Raw genomic sequence first — 23,911 nt, 5'->3', positions numbered from 1 at the left:
GGCTAGCTAGTGGCGCTATGATGGCGGAGCTGGTGCAGGGACAGGCCTCGATGAACCAGCCGGGGCTGAAGTCAGAGGGCCTGGCCGATGTTTTGCAGCGGGCCCGGCAGGTAACAACTCCACCCGGGCTCAGCCCACACCCGTTCCGGGCCGAATCGGGTCGTTTAGATCGAGCCAAAGCACTTTTATCGGAATTGTCCGTGTTTTGCTGCTGCTACTCGAACTTGTACCACACACACACACACACACACACACACAGTTACACTCACACACTCCGCAGCATGCTAACTAGCTAGAAGCAGCTCGGAGTTGGACTTGTGGCCGCTTGTGTAAACTTTTCCGGTGCTGACACGCTCCGGGAGAGAGTTTGGGGGGAGTTTGCCGAGCTGTCACCCGGAGGGGAGCGCGCTGGGACGGCGGAGGGGAGACGAGGGTGGGGGGGAGCGGGAGAGAAGTTTGGCCACACGTGTCACTCCGCCAGCGGGCAACCTGTTGGGCTGCGAGGGGCAGAAAGGACGCGGGTCACCGGGGTTACTGCGCCTTCTGCCCCCGTCGAGGGTCTCCTGCAGGCCGGGGGGTGTGTGTACCGAGTCCTAGCGGTTAATGGGGGAGACGGGCCCCCTCCCCCCCCCCCCAGGCTGCTGTTTACTGTAAGTTGGTTAGAAAGTAGGCTGGCGTTACGCAACAGCCTGAGAGCCATATACAGGCAGGAGGTGTGTCTGCGCCTATAGACAGACAGGTTCACCCTCCTGTGTCTGCGTGCACCTCACTCTGCACTTCTGCCTGCGTGCACCACACCTAAGAGTCAGCCTCAGGTAAACAGACAAGTGAGCGTGCCCTTTAAATTGGCACCCTGACCTCTGAGTGCCACCCCAGCCAATCACAGCCTGCTCCCCCAGGACTGACTGAAGAACTCCTCCAGGCACCGGTAACTTTCACCTGAAGACCTGAGAGCTCACAAAGTCACAGCGAGTCTGTCCGGCGATAGTTTCCCTGTTAATGGGTCTGTTTTATTGGACCAGAAACAAGCCAGTGCCACAGGTGTGTTCCTCCAGGTGTCACTGCGGTGACCTCAGGTGTGAGGTGCACGCAGTCTGCAGGAAGTTGGATCATTTGTGTTTTACTTCCTGTTAGTGTGTTGTCTCTTAAACTCCCTTAACTCTCAGCCACACTCTGTCACACTGGGTAAAAACATCCGTCACTGCCCGCTAACACCTGGCCTGGGGCGACGCTTGGTGGGCGATGCAGACTAACCAGGCGCAGTCCTCCGTGTACAGAGTGCTCGGCGACTTCCTGGCAACCACCAGTTGCTAAGGAAAAATGTGTTGAGTGGTTGCTGCTTGTCATCGCGTAGAATTGGTCATGAAACGATGCTTTACCAAAAACCTCGGTGCGATTGCTTTGGTTACCAGCACGTTGATTCGATCGTCTGTAGTTTACATGCAGCCAACCTGTCTGCAAACTCTCACAAAGCGAAGTGTCTCAAACGGGAAATGTAGAACGCTCGTCTTCAAAGTAAAAGCTGTGCTTTTTGTTAGTGATAAAGGATGACTTTTACTTTGAAGGCAAACGTTCTACATTTCCGGTTGGTGTCGCAGTGTATTTAGCGTCTTCCATCAGCCAGCTCGCTGATTTGATGGTGATTAGAATTCCCCCCCCCCAAGTCTGGTCAAAGTTTAGCTCCACCCTGTTCCTCTGATGATGGTTTACACCAAGCGAACCTCCACTAAAGAAACTGCAACACCTCCAGCAGATGGTCAGGAATCGCACACTTCGCCTCTCATTTACTACGTAGGAAGTGATGTCACAGTGTTACCATACTGAACTGTGGAATCACTTCTTCTTTTTGAGTGCAAGTGCTGCTGCTGACCAATGAAATCATGCTCTGGAAATGTGTGCACTGGTGATGTTAGCTACGTTGTGCTAACTCACAACGTTTGTGTGTATGTGTGTCAGATGTGCAACAGATGTGTGAGACATTTAAAACGTGACTGGATTTTGAGGTTTGTGACTTGATGTTTGTGCGGTCAGCGTTTAGCTCCCTCTCGGTTTTTCGGCTGCTGGACTCGTGGCTGCTCTCGTGTTTTCTCTTAATGAGTAAATTTGTTGATGTGTTCATCCTGAGAGCAGTCAGCAAGCTCTTATTTTGAAAAGTCAGTTGTCGTTAACCAGTTGTCCCTGGTCCTTACGAGTAGGGCTGGGCGATATGACCCAAAATTCATATCTCGATATTTTTTAGCTGGATGGCGATATAAGATATATATCTCAATATATTTTTTTTTTAAAGCCATAAGTTAAGAACAAAAAGAGAGTTCTTAGTCACACTGTGTCCCAGATGTCACACGTAGGGCTGCTCAATTAATCGAATTTTAATCACGATTACGATCTGGGCTTTCAACGATCATTAAAAATGACTGAGCCGATTATTAGCCCCTCCCTCATTTATCCGCGACACCTTAAAGGCCGGTCCGTGAAAATATTGTCGTGCATAAACCGTCCGTGGCGCAAAAAAGGTTGGAGACCGCTGATTAAGAGGACCCGAGGGAAGCTCGGAAAGCTAAGCAGAAGTTATTTGGAGAGGAGAGTGACTGCCGCTGGTTGAAAAGAGAGGTAAAAAAACTTCAGTGGTGTTGCACACTATTTTATATTATTTTTTAAAGTCATTGTTAACCCTTTAAAGCCGGTCAGAGCAGCACGCTCCGTGTTGTGTAACTATTTTTAAATCCCTGTAGAACCTGAACCGTGTAAGCTAGTGCAATAATTTGTTTTGCATATGAAACCGGAGGAGTTGTACTTACATCTGATGCCATCAGCTTGTCCTCGGTCACAGTTGCCTTCCACATATAGCTTTGCAAAAACTGCATAAAAAAGCGCTTGCAGGAACAAAAACATAATATTCCAGAAACAGGCTTTGCCGATCCATCAGCTGTTCGTAACACTTCCCACAGTGAAATGATGCACCTGCTGTTTTCTTTGCAAATTTGCATCATAGGATTGTTTTTTGTTTTTCCTGCAGTATATAAAAATTGCTGTATCTCCAAAATAAAACTATGAAGACACTCAAAATAAATTTCCTGTTGTTGTAAACTATTTTTTGCAACTTTATTGTATTTAAAGTTTTGAGGGATAAGCCTCTTAAATTTCTCCAAGTAGAAATATATGTAAACAAAACAAAAGCGATTTTCAATTTTTTTTGTAGTTTATTGCACTTTTTTGCAATTTATGTAATTACTATGGACTTAATGCATACATATTATTAAAATATGGGCTATAACAGTTGTATTGATGTATAGCAACTTGAAATGCTCCCACAAATGGCACTACAGCATGTAAAAAAAAAAATATAAGCTCTGGTGGACTTGGTTCTATAGTAGGTCTTAAAGGGTTAAATAAATATCGTCAAATAATCGTGATCTCAATTTCAGTGAAAATAATCGTGATTATCATTTTTGCCATAATCGAGCAGCCCTAGTCACACGGGCACTTTTATTTACATACAGCGTAGATGTACATGAAAAAATTACTCAAAAATAAATTATCAGCATTTATTAAATAATCATGGTCCATAAATAAAAGAAAACAATGTTCTTTTTGTGCATAACAAAAAGCTCACAATTGTGCAGTCAAAATGTAAACTAACAGACGCTGAGCATAATAACAAAGAGACAGATTTCAGAGCTGCACCACGTCTCTGAACAGGAGCCATTTGTGGTCCTTATACACACACAGTACGGTAATATTACGTTGAAGCACAGTACGTATCACTCCGCGAGGCTCCTCCTCGGTAGCCGTAATCATCCGACAATCCATCAAGCGGTGCAGCTCCGTAGCTTAGCAAAGTCATATTAAAACATTTTTTGACAGATTGCTGAGCGCTGTGTCCCACATAAAATCGGTTCGCGGTCAGTAAGCACAACCAGAATCCATACATAGGGCGCGCTGTCGAGTTTTGAGAAAATGAAAGGATTTTAGGCCGTGCAGCCCGGTTAGCGCGGTTAGCTCGCTAACACGTTGACGCCGTCCAGCCCCACGCACGGGGCGATCCGCGGTAACTCGCTAACGGAGATTTTCCGCTTTCATCTTGTCATTGCCTGCAGATGAAGCTATGGCGGAGGGGCAGTTGTGTTCAGTGAAGGAGAGGCGAGGCCGAGTAACGCAGCGTAGAGACAAAAGTGGACGAAAGAGAGGCAAACCTGAGGCTCCACAAGTATAATTATAACGTAACATAGACTATATCGATATAAACGATATTGTCACATCTTATATCTCGCATGAAAATATATCGATATTTTTAAAAAACTCGATATATCGCCCAGCCCTACTTACGAGTAAGTCACGACAGTCCTTCATGTCATTAGCAGCTTCTCGTCCTTTTGTTGGAGGCTTCTCCTCCTTTGTGCCGCACTCCAGGTGTGACGGTAACCTTGGTTCTGTTCTTCACACCAGAACCTGCAGCAGGTGAAAAATGGTTCATGAGCAGAACTGGGACCATTTGGAGAATAACGTGGAGAAGAATGAGTGTTCGAGCTCAGGAGAGGTGGTGGGGGAGCCTCTCCTGAGTGTGGAAATCTCACCACTAATGTCAGTAGATTGGAATTATTTAAGTTCTGTTTTCTTTCTCAAAGTTTAAGGGCATAATCTTCGCTGTGTTGGCTGCTGAAAGACAAACAAATCTAGCTGCTGTTGATCTCCAGTGAGTGTAGGCTTTCAGCCTGCTGTGTACCTCAACTGTCCAGGTGTTTACACTCTGGAGGCTATAACACTGTCTGAGAGTACGATACGAGCTCACTTCTGTCCAATGACGCTGTTTCTAGCCTTTGTTTAGCCTCAGGTAGCTTCTGTTAGCTGCCGTCAGCCTCAGTTAGCTGCCGTCAGCCTCAGTTAGCTGCCGTCAGCCTCAGTTAGCTGCCGTCAGCCTCAGTTAGCTGCTGTTAGCCTCAGTTAGGCGCAGTTAGCCTCAGTTAGCTGCCGTTACCGAAACTGCCTTCGAAGTGACTATAAAATAGTTGGAGTTTGATGGCTGGTGAATAAAACCTCACACGATGTGAAATCACTGGGAAAGCATGATTCTTTAAAAAAAAATATTAGCGTAATGTTAGCAGTTGTTGATGTTTAGCTTGTTAGGTGTCAGTTGACCAGAGATGGGAGGGTCACATGTCTAATCTCCTGACAATAAGTTAGTGCAGCATTATCAGGAGTAAATGAGCACGTTTAGTGTTAGAGCCCTGACCACAGTTCAGCAGACGAGGCTTGAGCTGAGGAGGAAGAGGACGACGCCTCTGTCAGGTGTCGGGTCAGAAACCTTTGTTTAAAGTTTGCACGTTTCAGCTGAGAGAGTTTCAACGGATTATTTTCTTTACTAGCTGTCTGCGGCTCACCTTTTACAGGTAATACTGTGAGGCTGTGGAGCACTGTGAACAGGTGTGAGCAGGTGCAGCAGACTGACTCCGCCCACTGGACTATTTTTACTGAGCAGCAGATTTTTCTTTAGTCTTTATCAGGAAAACACTCAAGGTTTCCTCTGTGTGCGTCTGTCTCTCTGTGTGTGTGTGTGTGTGTGTGTATTTAATAGTATTTGCAGTCTGCGTACCGTCAGTTCGTCCTCTGAAACAAACAGTTTTAGCTCCTCCCCCTAAATGGCAGCTGAAGTCTTGATGTCATTCCCTGGTTTTTTGTGGCCTTCTTTATAGTTTGATGAACATTTTCTGGGTGTTTGTGGTAGAAGAACATCTATGCTGGACCCTGAAGAAGATGATGGACGTGTTGAGGAAGGTTTAGTCTCCCAGGTAGAGTTGTGACGTTTGAGCCTCACGCCTTTAAAACGGCTCCACCAAATCTTTGTTCTTCACACCAACTGTAAACTTTAATGAGCTGCAGCTCTGTTAGAAATATCTGCGCCCAGTCAGTCGAGTGCGTCTGCAGCCAAACCGGGCGCCTTATTAGGAAGCCTCCTGGTTTAGGGAGTGAGGCTGAGCTGTGTCGGCCTCTGGAAACAGGCTGCATATGAAGACACGTCGGCCTGCGCTCGGGCGGCCGATCTGCTCTAAAGCAGAGGTGCTGTTGGACTTTCTGCTGACCTGGGACCAGTTTGGGGCCTAGTCTTTATCCTGCTGTGGTTTTGGACCTGTGTACTGTAAAAACTTTACTGTTCTAATTTTAGTATCGCTGTTAGTTTCCGGCCGCTCACGTGTGCCGAGCTGCTGTGAACAGATGCAGGTGTTACAGCTGTTTCTGCCATGTTCACAGATGGTGGGCAAGCTGGGCGGAGAAGGGATGTCTCACCTCAACAGCTCCTCAGTAAGTGTCGAGCCCTCGCTGTACTACCCGGGCCAGAAACGACCAGGAGAGGATGGAGGTAAGAGGCTCATACACCCGCACTCCACCCGTCAGACTGCTCAGTGACAGGACGGCCGTGACGTTCCAGCATTCAGCGAGTTCTTATGAAAACACTTTACAGGCCGTCTGTGGATGTAAGAAGGGAAACCTGCTGTAACTGCGGCCCGACTGAAGCTGCAGTGACGTCTTTTTATTTTGTTTAATAAACGACGGCGAGAGAATAGCGTGTCTGTGCTCCGACGTGTTCCCGTGTTTGCCGCACACGTCATGCCAGTTCGATTCTCGCTGTTCGCTCTGATGATCGGCGCCGTCACATCAGCCTGACGTCTAATCTCTGTCTCTGTCTCCCAGTAGGTAACCAGCTAGCAGCCATGGGGCATCAAAGGTACGACCCGCAGCTCGTATTGATCACACTCACACACACTCTCTGTGGTGTGTAATGATGCGTGTGCAGCTTCATATTCTTGTTTGCAAATCGACACGTGTGAGGTCGTGGAGGTGCACCTGTGTTATAGATCTGTCCTCCTGCAGTCTGCATCAGAATAATCACTTATTGACACACACACACACAGCCATGCGTGACCAGGATGCCGATGTGTGTGTTTCTGTGTGTGTTGCAGGGTAATCACAGAGGATTACAAGGTCCCTGACAGGATGGTGGGCTTCAGTGAGTATGACCTCTGACCTTTCGCTGGGCTCTCGAACCTTTACATAGAATATGCGTGTGAACCTGGAGCTGTTCCCCTGTACTGTGCTCTGCAGGCGTCCTGGTGTCTGTCTGTAGTCTCATTTCTAGCGACCAATCACATCTGAGCAGCCTGTGGCTGTGTGCAGGTAAACAGGGGGATGGTATTTGCATCGAAACCTTTCTCACAGAGACTAAATCCTCTCCTCAGCCAATGGGCTTCCAGTCTGATGGTAACCTGCTGTCTCGGCGTTTTTACTGAACCTTTCCTTTGACTCAGAACTGCGACGGTTCTGGTTTGTCTGGATGCAAACCCCATAAGTCAGACGTTAATGTCAGAACCAGAATGTGGGTCCGAGGCGCCGTTTGGCCTCAGAAGCCTCGAGCACATCAGCTGAGCCAAGTCTCATTTTCCTTCCCGGTACCTCAGAGGAAGCAGGCTGACGTCAGTGTGTTTGACCTGGAGTCACGGTCCTTTACTTACTGCATGTACAGAAGCAGCAGGTGGATGTTCCTCTAATTACGTCTGTCCTCCTCCACCTCAGTTATTGGCAGGGGAGGAGAACAGATCACCAGGATCCAGTTGGAGTCGGGCTGTAAGATCCAGATCGCTCCCGGTGAGTTCAGCGCTCCGTGTTTTTACGTTTCCTCGGACCACGGAGAGTCCAAACTTCTCCGTGGTCCCTTTGAATTAAACGGCCTGACGACTTACCTGACGCATGCGTGTTTCTGCAGAAGGCGGGGGTCTGATGGAGCGGCCGTGTTCTCTGACGGGGACTCCGGAGAGCATCGAGTGAGTTAGTGAAGCTGGAGCTGGCGGAGCTGCAGGTGAAGCGACGCTCCCGCTAAACTCTGTCACGTCTGGCTGTTTTCAGGCAGGCGAAGCGGCTGCTGGCCCAGATCGTGGACCGCTGCAGAAACGGTCCGGGTTTCCATGGCGATGGAGAGGGCGGGGCCTCGGTGCAGGAAATGCTGATCCCAGCCAGCAAGGTGGGGCTGGTGATTGGCCGAGGAGGAGACACCATCAAACAGCTGCAGGTAGATTCACGTCACAGGTTCAGATCAACGGGGGGGCTCTCGCTCAAGGAAGTGATGTCACTGCGAGAGGTGAAATGAATATGACAGCTGACATGGTTCCGCTCACTGTTGGGTCTGCAGACAGACATGTTTCCAAGTCTTTGAACTTTAGATAAACAAGTTTAGTGTTTCTTTTACATAATTATAATCATTTAATGACTCAGAGTTCTTTGTAGTTATTTTATGGTAAATGGCCTGTATTTGTATAGCGCTTTTACTTGGTCCTAAGGACCCCAAAGCGCTTTACACTACATCCACCCATTCACACACACATCCACACACTGGTGATGGCAGCTACATTGTAGCCACAGCTGCCCTGGGGCGCACTGACAGAGGCGAGGCTGCCGGACACTGGCGCCACCGGGCCCTCTGACCACCACCAGTAGGCAACGGGTGAAGTGTCTTGCCCAAGGACACAACGACCGAGACTGTCCGAGCCGGGGCTCGAACCGGCAACCTTCCGATTACAAGACGAACTCCCAACTCTTGAGCCACGATCAGATCGTTTTCACTTTCGTAACCCTGCTGAGGAGAGTTATCTGTGCTGGCTGGTGGAGTGTGTACGTCCTGTTTAGAGCGTTCGCCATGAAATCAGGTGTTTTCCTTTTATAGAACAAATCGTGACGATCGTGAAGCAGGAACGTTTGTAGGGTCAGGACTGAGGTGCCGATTGAATAACAGGGTTTCAAATAGCAGGAAATGTTAGTGATGTTAACTGCTCTGGTTTTCAGGAGCGAGCTGGAGTGAAGATGATGATGATCCAGGACGGCCCGATGCCAACGGGGGCCGACAAACCCCTGCGCATCTCCGGAGACCCGTACAAAGTGCAGGTACGCCGGCGAGTACTGTCCAGGAGTAATCGTTCTGCAGGACGATAACTGTGACGCAGACTGCTGATTTATTACTGAGCGTCAGTGAAGCAGGAGCCGTCAAAGGACGAGCTGAGGACACCTGGAGCCACGTACAGCAGCTGCGTCCTAATGAAATGAGACCATGTGACTATCTGCAGCTTATTAATACAGGGAAACTGACCAGTTACAATCATCTAAAAAACATCCTGATCTGATTCTTTTCACTACAGATTTGCTGTAAAGTGTTTAGTGAGGAAAGATTTACCGCTGAATCCACAAAGTTTGAGGACATCCTGTAACAGGATTTGTCAGTGGAACCTACGGGCGGATTCAGGGCTCTGATTTGTTGGATCTGTCATGGGTTCCTCCGAGGTCCTGGGCTGGTTCGGTTTAGATGATCCTTAAAAGATTTTGGCTTTCAATGACAAAAGGTTACTGATCGAATTGGAGACTTGAGGTCAAGCAGAAAGTTGGTAAATATTTCGATGCTTTTTAGTTCCATCCTTTGAGGCGGGGCTAATCCCGGGCCGTTTCCTCCTGCAGGCAGCGAGGGAGCTGGTGTTGGAGGTGATCCGGGAGAAGGACGGAGACTTCAGATCGGGTCGCAGTGACTTCGGCGCCCGACTGGGAGGAACCAGCCTGGATGTATGACTTGGGCAAACAAGCGTTCCTGGGATGGTTGTGTTTAGACGCCGTGCTGATCTCTCCGTCTGTCCTCAGGTTCCCGTTCCCAGGTTTGCTGTCGGCATTGTGATTGGCAGAAATGGAGAAATGATCAAAAAGATCCAGAACGATGCAGGGGTCCGGATCCAGTTTAAAGCAGGTGTGTCATGCTTTGGCTCATTACGTGCTGAATCTTTCTGAATGTGAGCTTCGAGTCCGCTTCGTTCTGCAGCTCCTATCATCACATCATCCATGAACACCAGTGAGCAGCTTCCACCATGATGTGGACGCGTCAGCTGCTTCTCTGCACTTTCCTGCTTCATCATCTTCAGTGCCGTTATTGTGAACATCATCCTGGTTTCATCTCTGTCATATTTAAAGCTGTTAGTTTGTCCGGCTGCTTTTGGAGGAACAAACGCTCAGATTGACTTGACACACTGCCTTTCTTCTGACTAGCATTAGCTTACTAGTTGACTTCTTGATGGCTACCGTAGCAGCTAGCTGGGAACCGTTAGCTTGCTCTTTAACTTTGTCCCCATTTAATCCTCTGAGGCGACGTATTTCTTTGCAGGTAAGCTAGCTAGCATTAGCAGAGAGACAGCTCAGGCTGGTTAGTCTGATTTTGTGTTCACACCAGTTTAATCCACAGTTCAACTGGTCAGTGTGAGTTAATCATTTTATTACAGTGCTTGTTTACACAAGTGTAGAAACAGATAAGCAACGGACTTTCTGTTCACACTGCTGAGGATTTGACCTCTGACCTTTTAGATGATGGTGTCAGTCTAGAACGTGTTGCCATGGTGATGGGTCAGCCGGACCGCTGTCAGCATGCTGTCCACCTCATCAATGAACTCATCCAAACAGCACAGGTAAACACACACACGTTGGTTTTTCTTCTGAGCGGGGACCTTTGTTTATGTTCTGCTTCATGGGTCCTTTTACATGTTGCTGTTTTCACAGGAACGTGATGGTTTCGGTTCAGCCTTGCGGGGCGGGCGGGTCAGAGGTCGTGGTGATTGGACTATGGGCTCTCCTGGCCCCCTACAGGAAGTGACATACACCATCCCTGCTGACAAATGTGGCTTGGTCATTGGCAAAGGTAGGAAACTGAGTCTGCTTAGTCTGGTTAGAAAACTGAAGGTGAGGAAGACGTTCACACTGCTGTCGTTTGTGTTTACCAATGTGTTTACATTAATGCAAAGGTCAAGGTTCAAACGGGTGCCTGAAAACCTTGAATATGCTTGGATTTCAATGTTGTCTGTTCAAGGTTTGAAATGTGCGCCCTGCATGACCGCACTAACATGCTGCAGGTTTTAATGACAAATACAAATCATGGCTCAGATAACAAGGGTGCAATCCGCCTGAAACGCCTGCAAACAGGATTTGCACCTTTTCACACTGGGGCAGTTTGTGTAAGTCCGAGTGAATCATTTTCCACATTGTGTGCGTTACTCAAGATAATCATAACAATTATTATTACTATTTTTGTAGCTAGCAAACTCGTGAGATGGATGATTGACATGCACTGAGTGTGATGCCATACAGCAGCGCCAGTATAGCAGTTAGTTACGGTGATTTATGGAACATGCTGTGAACTCAGACTGAATACGGTTGTTTTCCCCCTGAACAGAATAATAATAGAGCGTGTCTCGTTTTTAAACACAATCTAAAGATCACAGCAATCTGAGGAAGTTTCACTTTAATCCACGTGAACGAGGCTGCGTTAGCTCATTGCAGCAGAAACTGCGCGACGTGGATTGGATGAGTAACATGATAATGATCTTATAATCCTGTCACTGTGCGTCTTATTTTGGTGTTTTGGTCCTGAGTGTTTGTGCTGTGAGCAGACGTCCTGCAAACATCAGTGAGACACATTTTAACCCCACAGTACCAACAACAGGCGGCGCAGCCTCATTGACTCTATTTAAAAACCTCTTACAGCCCATCAACCTGTGTGTTTGTGAGAGAGTTGGAGGTCAAGAGGGTCGAGCAGCAGCCTCCAAATTAAAAGCCACAAAGAAGAAGATGTCAAGTGCAGCGTGTTTAGACACCATATGGCCTGTTTGCGCGCGCACACACACACACACACACACACACTCTTACTTTGCACCACTTTAGAGGACCCCGTGTTCGTTTCCTCTGATGAATTCTTCGTGCTGACAGTCCCCCCACACATTCAGACCTGCTGGTTGTGAGGAGCAGCCAATCACAGAGGTGGAGGATGAAGTGAGGGGCTGCGCCGGCCCTGATGATGGGTTATTAATGCAAAACTACTGAAACAGAATCCAAGAATGAAACAAAAGAAGAGGTGACCTTTAACCTCTAATTATCAGGGTTATACTCGGGGTCAGACTCAGAGCTGATCAGATCTAGCAGGCTCCACTGTGTTCATGTGGAAATGAGGTTCAGTATGGAGGTTGGCCCCGCCCCTCCCCGCCCCTGGTTCTGCTGGAGGTTTCTTCCTGTTAAAAGGGAGTTTTTCCTTCCCACTGTCGCCAAAGTGCTGCTCATAGGGGGTCATATGATTGTTGGGTTTCTTTGTATTATTGTAGGCTTCAGACTGACAGCAGCAGCTCTGAGTCGACACATGTCCTCCTCCTGGTCTCTGCCAGCAGGTTCGTGTTTCCTGTCCTCATCTTGACCGTCCTGCTGGGACCAGCTGTACCTGTGAAGCCCCCCAGGCTCCGCGGCTAATTACACAAACTGAAATTTAATTTAATAATTTTCCCAGAATTAAGCAAATCAGATAAAATCCTCAAGTCAGGTTTAAAGTTAAAGTCGAGGTTTTCAACTTCCATTTATTTAAACTAGAGCTGGGCGATTTTTTTCATATCACGATGTGTTTTTAATTTCAGGCGATAACGATATCTATCACGATATAAGCCAAATAACTATATTTGTAAGATTTAAATGTGCCGTTGCTCACAAGTAAAATGTGAAATAATCAGCAGCTTGTTTTGATTTAAATATTTATTTCCCATAATAAGTTCAACAGGGCAGATGTACTTATCGAACATGAGACTTTTTCAGATAAATAAAGGCAAATATTGCAAACTACACAAAAGGCAGCCGCTAAAGCGTTTAAGTTTCAAAACAGAACAAACAAAACAGACTAAACTGTCAATTCCACTTAGAAACAAAATATTAATTCTAAAAATAAATCTTAGTTTGTTTTACAGAAGATCAGACAAAACTGACTAACTTTTGTCAATATCAAATAAACTGAGAACTAAAAGGAAATTCTCAATCTCTCCTTGTTGTATAGCTGAGCTTTTCAAACAGCTGTAACAGTTACTAGTCTGACAAAAGCCGAATGACGAATCAGCGCTTCCAGTCAGAGACTGAGCTGCACCGCTTTATTGTATTTCCAGACTTGCTTTCGGCACATTTACAGTGCAGCTGCTCTGTTTTTTGTCAGACTTGAAATAGCAGAAATACCTTCACACTGCGGAGCTTCTGTGGCTCTTCCGTTCGACAATCTCTCCGGCGTTGGAACCATCGTCTGTTTTCTCCTCGGTAACCTTCGGTCGCGCTCTCGGCACACTCATTTCCTCCGTTACCCGGCGGCACGGCGGCTGGCTGCTTCCCAAACAAATACACATGTGCGGCTTGGCACTTGTGCTGTACGTAACAAGTCACGTGACGTGACACTGCGGCTGTGATTGGTTCGGCTCTGCGCTACTTAATTTGGATTGGCTGGGGTTTTTTTTTTTAAGAGGACAAGAGCGGTGAGGCCTATCTCAATAGTTTAATTTTTCTATCGAGAAAAAGTTATTTCACAATACATATAGTTATCGTTCTATCGCCCAGCTCTAATATAAAGTCACATAGACCGACATGTCCAAGAGTGCTAAGCTAACCCAGCCATCGAGGTCATCCCCTGATTCCATGCAGCATCCTGCAACATGATTTTACTTTGAGTGTAAACACATTAAAATCCCACCGATGAATGAAGCACGTCTGTTTCTGTCAGAAACAGCAAAGAACAACAGGGTCTACTCTTTTCTACTCTGAGCGCTTCTGAGCGTCTGTCGGACGCTCCCAACATCTTCATCCGATGGTTTCCACCTGAGCTTTGTCGCGTTTTCCCAGCAGTGACACCACTGAGCCCTGCTGAAGGACTCACCACCTCTGCACAGTCCTGCTGACCCGGGGCCGCCCCCGGCGCTCATATTGATCAGCTGTGTGAATGACACCTGCTGTTTGTGTCTGCAGGTGGAGAAACCATCAAGAGCATTAACCAGCAGTCTGGAGCTCACGTGGAGCTGCAGAGGAACCCCCCACCCTCCACTGACCCCAACACCCGGGTCTTTACCATCAGAGGCACCGCCCAGCAGATGGACCTGGCTCGCCAGCTAATAGATGACAAGATCGGGGTATGTAAAACAAGCGCACCTCTGTAGATGCTTTATCTCGAAGAACGAGCGCTGACCTGCGTCTCCTCCCACAGGGTTCGGGTATCATGAGTAACGGAGGGTTCGGCTTCAGCCCCTTCACCCAGGGTCCCGCTGCACACCAGAAGTAAGAGTCCTCAGATCTTAGCGCACGCTGCCGTCACACAGCACATACGTCCGTGATCCACGTCCCTCAGAAGCAGGAAGGACGCTGCACCCACGGAGCGAGTCCAGTCCATGAGTGGGCAGGGCTGCTTTGGTGTTCTTCTACAGCGGGGGTGGGGAAGTCCAGGCCTGCAGCTTTTAGATGATCGCAGCTGATTTAAAGGAGCTCCTCAGGCCTGGAGTTCCCCACCCCCGCTCTGAGTCTGAACATCCTGTTGTAATGATAGCCAGCTGCGCTCTGATTGGCTGACTGTTTAAAGGCATTGCTAACTTCACTGCAGGTAAATGTGATACCTAACAGGTAGTTTCAGGTAACCATGGAAACTAGGGCTGGGTATCGTCACTGATTTCTGGAATCGATTCGATTTGAATCAGGGAAATTTTGCCTCAGACAGTCAGAAATATTATAACTCTGATCACTTATCACTGCGTATCTATATTTTTATATCTACAAAACAAAGCTGACACTGTGGAGGGTAAAGAGGGAGGGAGGGGGGGAGGGAGGGGGGGAGAGCTGTGCATGAAGTGAGATAAGATAAGATAAGATAACCTTTATTAGTCCCACACGTGGGAAATTTGTTTTGTCACAGCAGGAAGTGGACAGTGCAAAAGTTATGAGGCAAAAATTAGAATACAATAAGAATAAATACAGTACACAACTGTACAGAATAGAATAAAATAAAATAAATATACAATAAGATAAAAATAGAATACAAATACAAATACTATATACAACTGAGTAAAAATACAACGATGACAGAAAGGATTATTGCACTTAGTATTATATCGTGGTCGAAGCAAAACAGCAAAACTCAGAGCGAGTTCATGACGGTGTTTATGTGGAGCGTAGTTTGGATCAGGTTCAGAGATAAACTAACAGCTTCAGAATCGGCGCAAAAAGGGCGTGAACACAAAGCTCGACCCGCCGAAACGTCAGAGTCAGCGAGCTGTCGGCTTTCAGCCCCGAGCGTGTCCGTGCCGTCGGTGAGAAAGTCACAGCTCGCTGACTCTGATGCGTCGGCGCTGTGTGTTCACGTCTCTGTGCAGAGTCGTGTTCCTGCTCTCAGTCACTGTTTCAGCTGTTTGGTGGTTGTTGAAATGTTGTGAGGCTGAACCTGAGATTCTGGCGTTTCGGCCAAAATAAAATCGATTCAGGATTTTAATGAATCGATTTCACGCCATCCAAGCCAGAGTCGATTCTAATCGATGATCAAAACCCTAATGACGTGACGTTCTCTAAACGAGCAGTTCCACGCTCTGCCTCAGGGGGAGTGAGGGCGGAGGCCATGTTTGCTGTGGGCGTGCTCCGTGATGGCGCCGTGTGATGACGGTTCATGGAGAAGTTCAAGAGCTACGAGTGTGACCTGTTTTCCTGTGGTCACGATGAAAACCTTCGCGGTCCACACACGTGACGTTTCCACCTCCAACACGACCACGGCAGTGCCGCAGGCCCGTGTAAGTCTGAGGCAGCTGTGGGCGTGGCTGTGGGCGCTCCGCCACATCAGCTGATTCGTTTAACTGTCCTCTGCATTCTGTCGCGTTCGTTTGTCTAACGGCCTCATGCTGAGACGCTGATGATGATGGACACGTGTGTGTGTGTGTGTGTGTGTGTGTGTGTCTTTGACTCAGCCAGCTGTGTGTTAAACACATGTTTTTATGCAGCTGTGGGAGTGGGCAGACCTTCCTGACCGGCGTCTGGGGAAACACCTACCAGACCAGCTGGCAGAACCCAGGACAGCAAGACCCAGGTACCACACACACACACACACACAGGGAGACACACAGACAGACAGGGACACAAACACAGGGACACACACACACACACACACACACAGACAGACAGGGACGGACAGGGACGGACAGGGACACAGACACACAGACAGGGACACAAACACACACACACACACACACACACAGGGAGACACACGGACACACACACACAGGGACACACACACACACACACACAGGGACACACACACACACACAGGGACACACACACACACACAGGGACACACGGACACGGACACACACACACAGGGACACACACACACACACACACACAGGGACACACACACCCAGCCTTTGTTTAGTCTAGAAGCTAAGACTTGTGTGTCCCTGTGTGTGTGTGTGTGTGTGTGTGTGTGTGTGTGTGTCCCTGTGTGTGTAGGTCACAGTATGGCTCAGACAGGACAGATGGACTACTCTAAAGCATGGGAGCAGTACTATAAGAAGCTAGGCAAGTCAACAGACACACACACAGACAGACACACACACAGACACACACACAGACAGACACACAGACACACAGACAGACACACAGACACACAGACAGACACACAGACACACACACAGACACACACACAGACAGACACACAGACGGACACACACACAGACAGACACACAGACACACAGACAGACACACAGACACACAGACAGACACACACACAGACAGACACACAGACAGACACACAGACACACAGACAGACACACACACAGACACACACACAGACACACACACAGACAGACACACAGAGCTGTGACAGAAACATATTTTGTATATGAATGTGTGATGTTTATGTATCTGAGCTCCGAGCAGTGACATTGACTGTGTGTGTGTCTGTGTGTCCAGGTCAGCAGAACCAGCCTCAGAGCTTGATGACAGACTACAGTAAGGCCTGGGAGGACTACTACAAGAAACAGAGTAAGACGTGTGTGTGTCATGTGAAGCTCAGTGCTGGGAAGGTTACTTTTAACATGTATTCCACTACAGATTACAGATTACATGCCCCAAAATGTATTTTGTAACGTATTCTGTTCCGTTACTCAATGAGAGTAACGTATTCTGAATACTTTGGATTAGTTAATATATTACCTTGTTTTTTACAACTACATGAATGTCCTATTGCTGTGATTTATTACTATTACTGAAGGTTACTCTCCACACCAATACCAGCTAGATGTTTAAATCTTAATATAAATGAGTAACAGTAGGTGGACATTAGGTAAGGCTGCACTTTTTGCAGCGATCTCGTATAGAAAACTATTCGGCGCGTATATACAGTGGGGCAAAAAAGTATTTAGTCAGCCACCGATTGTGCAAGTTCCCCCACCTAAAATGATGACAGAGGTCAGTAATTTGCACCAGAGGTACACTTCAACTGTGAGAGACAGAATGTGAAAAAAAATCCATGAATCCACATGGTAGGATTTGTAAAGAATTTATTCGTAAATCAGGGTGGAAAATAAGTATTTGGTCACCTCAAACAAGGAAAATCTCTGGCTCTCACAGACCTGTAACGTCTTCTGTAAGAAGCTTTTCTGTCCCCCACTCGTTACCTGTATGAATGGCACCTGTTTGAACTCATCATCTGTATAAAAGACACCTGTCCACAGCCTCAAACAGTCAGACTCCAAACTCCGCCATGGCCAAGACCAAAGAGCTTTCGAAGGACACCAGGAAAAGTATTGTAGACCTGCACCAGACTGGGAAGAGTGAATCTACAATAGGCAAGCAGCTTGGTGTGAAAAAATCAACTGTGGGAGCAATCATCAGAAAATGGAAGACATACAAGACCACTGATAATCTCCCTCGATCTGGGGCTCCACGCAAGATCTCATCCCGTGGGGTCAAAATGATCATGAGAACGGTGAGCAAAGATCCCAGAACCACACGGGGGGACCTGGTGAATGACCTGCAGAGAGCTGGGACCAAAGTAACAAAGGTCACCATCAGTAACACACTACAACGGCAGGGAATCAAATCCCGCAGTGCCAGACGTGTTCCGCTGCTGAAGCCAGTGCATGTCCAGGCCCGTCTGAAGTTTGCCAGAGAGCACATGGATGATACAGCAGAGGATTGGGAGAATGTCATGTGGTCAGATGAAACCAAAGTAGAACTTTTTGGTATAAACTCAACTCGTCGTGTTTGGAGGAAGAAGAATACTGAGTTGCATCCCAAGAACACCATACCTACTGTGAAGCATGGGGGTGGAAACATCATGCTATGGGGCTGTTTTTCTGCCAAGGGGACAGGACGACTGATCCGTGTTAAGGACAGAATGAATGGGGCCATGTATCGTGAGATTTTGAGCCAAAACCTCCTTCCATCAGTGAGAACTTTGAAGATGAAACGAGGCTGGGTCTTCCAACATGACAATGATCCAAAACACACCGCCCGGGCAACAAAGGAGTGGCTAAATACTTTTTTGCCCCACTGTAAAACAGGTCCGCGGCTCCGAACCGTAGCAAAGGGACCTCTGGCTAATACGTCGGGTTCGTGTCGGGCTCGTAGCTGAAAACTAGCTTTACTTTGTTGTCTGGGTCGACTTTGCTAGCAAGAGACAGAGAGAGGCGTTGAAAGACTCCAACGGAGCTTATTGTTTCAGAGGAAACAGGAACACAGCGTACAGTCGAGTCTTAATAGCTTACTTACAGCTGGACTACACTGCCCATGAGGCTACATTCTTCAGGGCGATGCCTGTAACACTCTGCCTGTTGCCTTCTTATTAAGTCATTTTTTGAACAGTAATTTTTAAAAATATTTCTTCATGTCAGTATGCGGCCACATGTAGAGGTGACGTGGGCCGTGAGATTGAGACACAGACATTGGCGCCTCTTAATGCGTGTTTTGTTTGGGTTTCCACCGGCATGGAAACCAAAAACAGAGAGGGCATAGCCGAACATATGAAACGGGAAAAGACCGCCGTGTAATCCTTTATTTCAACAAAGTAACTGTATTCTGAATACCACCTTTTTAAACTGTAACTGTAACGGAATACAGTTACTCATATTTTGTATTTTAAATAGGTAACGGTGGTTCATGTACTCTGTTACTCACCAACACTGGTGACGCTTCAGGCTGTTCCTCCGTCTCAGAAAGAAAAGTCACTTCTCTGCGTTTCTCTCTGAGCGGCTGTCAGGTGTGCGTTACAAGTTGAGCTAAAGAACAAAGGTAGGCGTGCACAAGTGTGTGCGGGGCAGCAGGCAGCTGACAGTTCCTGTTTTTACCTGTGCTGCTCCTGCTCAGGGACATTTGCAGTGTGAAGGTCAAGTTTGGCCTCATTGCATGTAAAACTATGGGCTCAAAATGTGGTCATAAATATTTTGTACTTGTAAAAAAAATTGTGTGTGGACTTAGAAAAAAAACCCTGCAAGTTACAAGTACGGATTTTGACCCTATTTTTCTTCCTTTCATCTGATTGGTCAATGTCATGTCAATCACAAATGTAACAATCCAATCAGAGAACAGATGGGTTTGGCTGTCGAGGGGCGCTTTTTTGAACTGCAGGTCCTTGAAGGGAATAAATGCCCTTTTACATGCCAACCCAGCGTTTTCCTTCATCACCACGAAGGAAAACAGTCTGTGGTCGTCCGAGTTTGGTGATTTTTGTGTCACAGGTCTACGTGTTTAATACAGGGACTTCCACAGCCTTTTCAACAGCGCTGCGGACCGCGGGGGGGGGGCAGTGTTTTGTAAATGACAGTCTTCATTACAAAGCTTTCTTCGTTATGAATTAGCATACATGTTTTTATTGAACATTTGAAGAACCAGCAAGAAAAACAAACTCTTGTAGAGGACATAAAGTCAGAGATAGAAAAGACAAGGAGCAGGTGCATCTAGTACAGGTAGAGCTGCTGCAAAAACCCACAGAGCCCAGCAGCCAGCAACAAATTCTGGATCCTTTGCTTTTAGTTAGCAGTTAGCATTAGCAGCACATCCTGCTCCGATGTGAAAGGACTTTTATGCTGCGCACTGTGACTCACAGCAATGGTCCCGGGTCAGCCCTGACTTTGTGTTAAACTAATCCTAAAGTAATAATGTTATTTCTAACCACTGATATACCACAACTTTATCCTTTCAACAGCTACTGAAAGTTAGGGGACCTAGCTGCTATCGGATATTTATATAGAGATCCTCCAGCTTCAAACTGTATCACCCTTCAAGGACCTGCAGTTCAAAAAAGCGCCCCTCGACAGCCAAACCCATCTGTTCTCTGATTGGATTGTTACATTTGTGATTGACATGACATTGACCAATCAGATGAAGGGAAGAAAAATAGGGTCAAAATCCGTACTTGTAACTTGCAGGGTTTTTTTTCTAAGTCCACACACAAATCTTTTTTACGCACACAAATCTTTTTTACGCACACAAATCTTTTTTACAAGTACAAAATATTTATGACCACATTTTGAGCCCATACAAAACCAGCTGATTGATGAACAACATCACACTACATGTGTGTGTGTGTGTGTGTGTGTGTGTGCGTGTGCGTGCAGCTCAGTCGTCTCAGCAGAGTTCAGTGCCAGACTACACTGCAGCATTAGCAGAATACTACAGACAGCAGCAGCAGCAGCCCTACCTGTGGAACCCCGCCCAGATACAGGTAACACAGGCGCCTTCTGCTTCACAGCGATGTCCTCCTCCCGTTTGTCACGACGGCTAAATGTCACTGTCACTTCCTGTCTCCTCAGGATCACTAGAGGCTCCTCCCTCACCGGCGAAGGCCTCGGATGGTTGTCGATGGCGTCCGAATCGGGGTTTCCTAGCAACGCTCTGCCGCTTCCTCCTCCTTTTGTAGAGAAAAACTAAGGATTAACTGAAAAATCACGAACTTTCTTTCTGTTTTTTAACCTTACAAAGTCGATATTTTGTCAGGCAGATGTTTTTGGACTAGCCTCCGGTCTCCCGCGGTGTAGACCTGGTTTTTCTTTGTTTTTATTTTTTATCAAACTTGAATTTCAAGATGTATCCGTGTGGCTTTGAACAAAACGAAATCCAGTATAATCTATATTTTGTCTAGTTTTATTTTCCAATAAGAAAACGGTATAAGGCTTAGCAGTCTTGAGTATGAAAATCAGATATTAATATTATTATTATCATTATTTTGGTTATGATAATGTTTTAAAGCATGCGTCAGGCTGTGTGTTGACTCAGTTTGTTTTTTATTTTGGCATCAAACCGTTTTAATGACATCGGATGGAAATGTAAAGTTTTTGTACTAAATCTGCTCGCTGGGTCTGTTTCTCCTAATTTTACCTGTTCAGTCGCCAACTTGGAGGTGCAATGATGCATTACTGTTTTCTTTTGGTTTGACCATAGCTCTTATTCTTGTATCTTTATAGTGATTTCTTTAGGTTTTTATGATGTAACAATGAATAAATAGCGACTTGTATTGCGTTGTCTAAAGCCAGATCTCTCTGTGGTCTAACGCTTTGTATTCTCACACGATTTAACCTCCAGTCACCGCCACGTTTTCCTGCCTCCGCTTTTATGACCGAGTCTGGGAAGATAAGTTTTCTTTGAGTGAACTTTATTATTGTTGTTGTTGGTCGCATTTCTATTTTCTGATTTGTTTTTAGAGGAAATTTCAGGAGCTGATCAATGAAGTTATCGATTCCGTGTTAGCTAAACAAACGTGTGTGTTACCTCAGCTGTGTGAATGTTTCTGCTAGCTGTGCTTCGTTAGCTAAGTGGTGCCTGTTAGCTGAATGTAAGTAAATGGAAATGCTGTCCGAGCGCTACGTTAGCTGCTGTGGGGTTGTTTGTTTTTTTCTATGCGCACGTTACAAAGGCTAGCTGAATGAATGTGCTAACTGAACACCGTGCTTGTCTGTTGTGTGTTAACCAGGTGTCGGGTAGGTCTACAAAACCACGTTCCCAAAATTGTTCTCAAGATCATTTATGCCTAAGGTCACATGTTCCCAAAGTTGCTTCCCAGTTTCCAGGTTCCTAAGTTCTCAGGCTTCTTTGTTCCAAGGTTATATGTTCCCATTTTTGGTCCCTAGGTGCTTTATGGTTAAGCTAACCTCTAAGCCTCGTTTCCATCTCAGGAAGCGCTAAGCTTATTTCAAGTTCCCTGACATGTCGGGCAGTCTAACTAAAAGCCATACAGGGAACAGAAAATCCCTTTCACAGGTTCCAGCAGTCGTCACGTTGTGTGGCTAACGACTTACATTACGTATAGCTGTGGGGAACGTAGCAGTAGTGACTGTTTGGGAACTTGGTGTTACTCTGCGCTCGTGACGTGTTGCACAGACTGTAAATAACGACTAATAACATTTAACCTGATGCAGATCGTGGAGATTTTGTAAACATTTTAGAGGAAAAGTATATTAGAAAAGTAGAGCTGTACGGGATAATGTCTGAACGTGGAAGCATGAGCTCTCACACTGTTACTGCTAAATGGTGTAATCTGATGTGTTAGCAAAAGGCCAAAAACAGCGTTTCTAGGCTGAACGCCCATCTGTCTCATTCAACCGCATGACTAGCATGAACGAGTGACTCTGTAAATACGACTTTAATGTTCGTTAGCCAAACAAACTAGCCGGCTGCTGTACATTAGCTGTATGTTCTGTTTATATTAGGGCTGGTTTACACTTCAAAATAAATGTACAATTGTTTTGTTGCTGTTTTATACTTGCACAGATTGTAAATGTGTTTTTTTGTTTGTTTTTCAAACGCAGCCGGACTTTGAATCTACTGATTAGTTTCTTTAGCGTTAACATGCAGTTAGCAATAAAATTGTTTTGTGCATAAATTCACATTCATTGATACTTTTTAAAAATGTGCTCATCTGTACATGTGCTACACTTAGCGTTAGCACTGTTGAACGTTATCAGCTAAGCAAGTAGTAAGGATTTAATCTGTGTGTTAGCTGAACGTTTAGCTAAACTTTGCGTGCGTGTTAGTGTATGTATGCTAGCGCTGTGTGCTGTTATAAGTTTTGTTTGTTAGCTGAGCGTTTAATGAAAATGTGTGCGTTTTGGCTCACTTTGTGCGTCGGCTCGGCGCTGTGTGCGTGTTGGCAGAGCAGTTCTCTGAACGTTGTGCGTGTCGGACCACAGAGAGGTTTGTCTTGTCGAGGGAGATCTGGTTGTCGTTGAATCAGTGCTTCTGCTTCGTGTATGTGTGATGATGATGATGCTGATAATAATGACGATAATAATGAGTTCTCCTGTTCAGGGGTCTATTTAAATCTGTTATGAATATTCATTTTGTCGATGTGATGATATGGTTTGTGTAAATTTCCACTCTGGCGGGTGCTCTCCAGTTAAAATGTACTTTGTTAAAGATGATATTGTTTAATTCACGTGTCGTGTCTAACCGAAGCTGAATATGTGTTATATTCTCAAGACTGCTAGGCTAACTGTCTCTCTCTCCTCGCCTGTTCCCGTCTGGATGCCGCCACCTTCAACACGCCTGTAATTGGACCAGACGAGCTGAGCGTTGTCGTCGCAGGCGTGTTGAAGTCCCGCAGCTCGTTGTTGTGGCCCCTCCGAGGCGTGGGGAGCTATAGTGAAGGGGTTAAACCCCCCCCCCCCCCCCCCCCCCCCCCCCCCCGGAGTTGTTAACGGTGGAGCGGACGCCGGCCTGGTGTCCGGTTCTCGCAGCGTCTCAGGACCTGAACCGGACACGACGCTCGCTCCACTCTGGCCTAGAACTTCCCAGTCCCGATCCCGGTCCTGAAGGGGGGACGGGGAGCTTTTTGGTTTTATGGTTTCTGTTGTTTTTCTAATGGACAGACGTCCTAACTGTAACCTGCAGATTTTTCTATTAGATTCTATTGACAGATAGAGTTGTGTATGAACCCGAGCCACGAGACTGTCGGTGGTCGAGGATGATGATTAACATGAGGGTTAATAAATGGGCTCATTCTTTCTGACTGTGTCTTTGTGACGTGCATTCACATCAAACATTCAGCTGCTGAGAGCTGCAGCCACGTGACAAACCTGTTCATGTC

At 46.7% G+C, this 23,911-nt stretch overlaps 1 protein-coding gene across 2 annotated transcripts; it reads left to right on the top strand.

Moving 5' to 3' along the window:
- LOC146622122 (far upstream element-binding protein 3-like) lies at positions 1-23,836 on the top strand. Of its 2 annotated transcripts, XM_085367647.1 has the most exons (19): positions 1-110; positions 6,247-6,355; positions 6,688-6,721; positions 6,957-7,003; positions 7,567-7,638; positions 7,757-7,814; positions 7,897-8,059; positions 8,830-8,928; positions 9,493-9,594; positions 9,670-9,772; positions 10,381-10,481; positions 10,573-10,711; positions 13,828-13,988; positions 14,063-14,133; positions 15,834-15,919; positions 16,339-16,407; positions 16,801-16,872; positions 20,448-20,554; positions 20,643-23,836. In XM_085367647.1, the coding sequence occupies exons 1-19, from the start codon at positions 18-20 to the stop codon at positions 20,649-20,651; spliced, it is 1,695 nt and encodes a 564-aa protein (XP_085223773.1). In that variant the 5' UTR covers positions 1-17; the 3' UTR covers positions 20,652-23,836. The 2 variants fall into 2 exon arrangements, with proteins under 2 accessions (XP_085223773.1, XP_085223775.1); XM_085367649.1 differs by lacking the exon at positions 16,339-16,407.
- The last annotated feature ends 75 nt before the right edge of the window (positions 23,837-23,911 follow it).

This window comes from Diplotaxodon limnothrissa, linkage group LG12, assembly GCF_057381915.1.
Source record: "Diplotaxodon limnothrissa isolate DT_005_m linkage group LG12, D_limnothrissa_male_GT1.1, whole genome shotgun sequence".
NCBI classification, from domain to species: domain Eukaryota; kingdom Metazoa; phylum Chordata; class Actinopteri; order Cichliformes; family Cichlidae; genus Diplotaxodon; species Diplotaxodon limnothrissa.
This window is presented reverse-complemented; position numbering and strand designations above follow the sequence as displayed.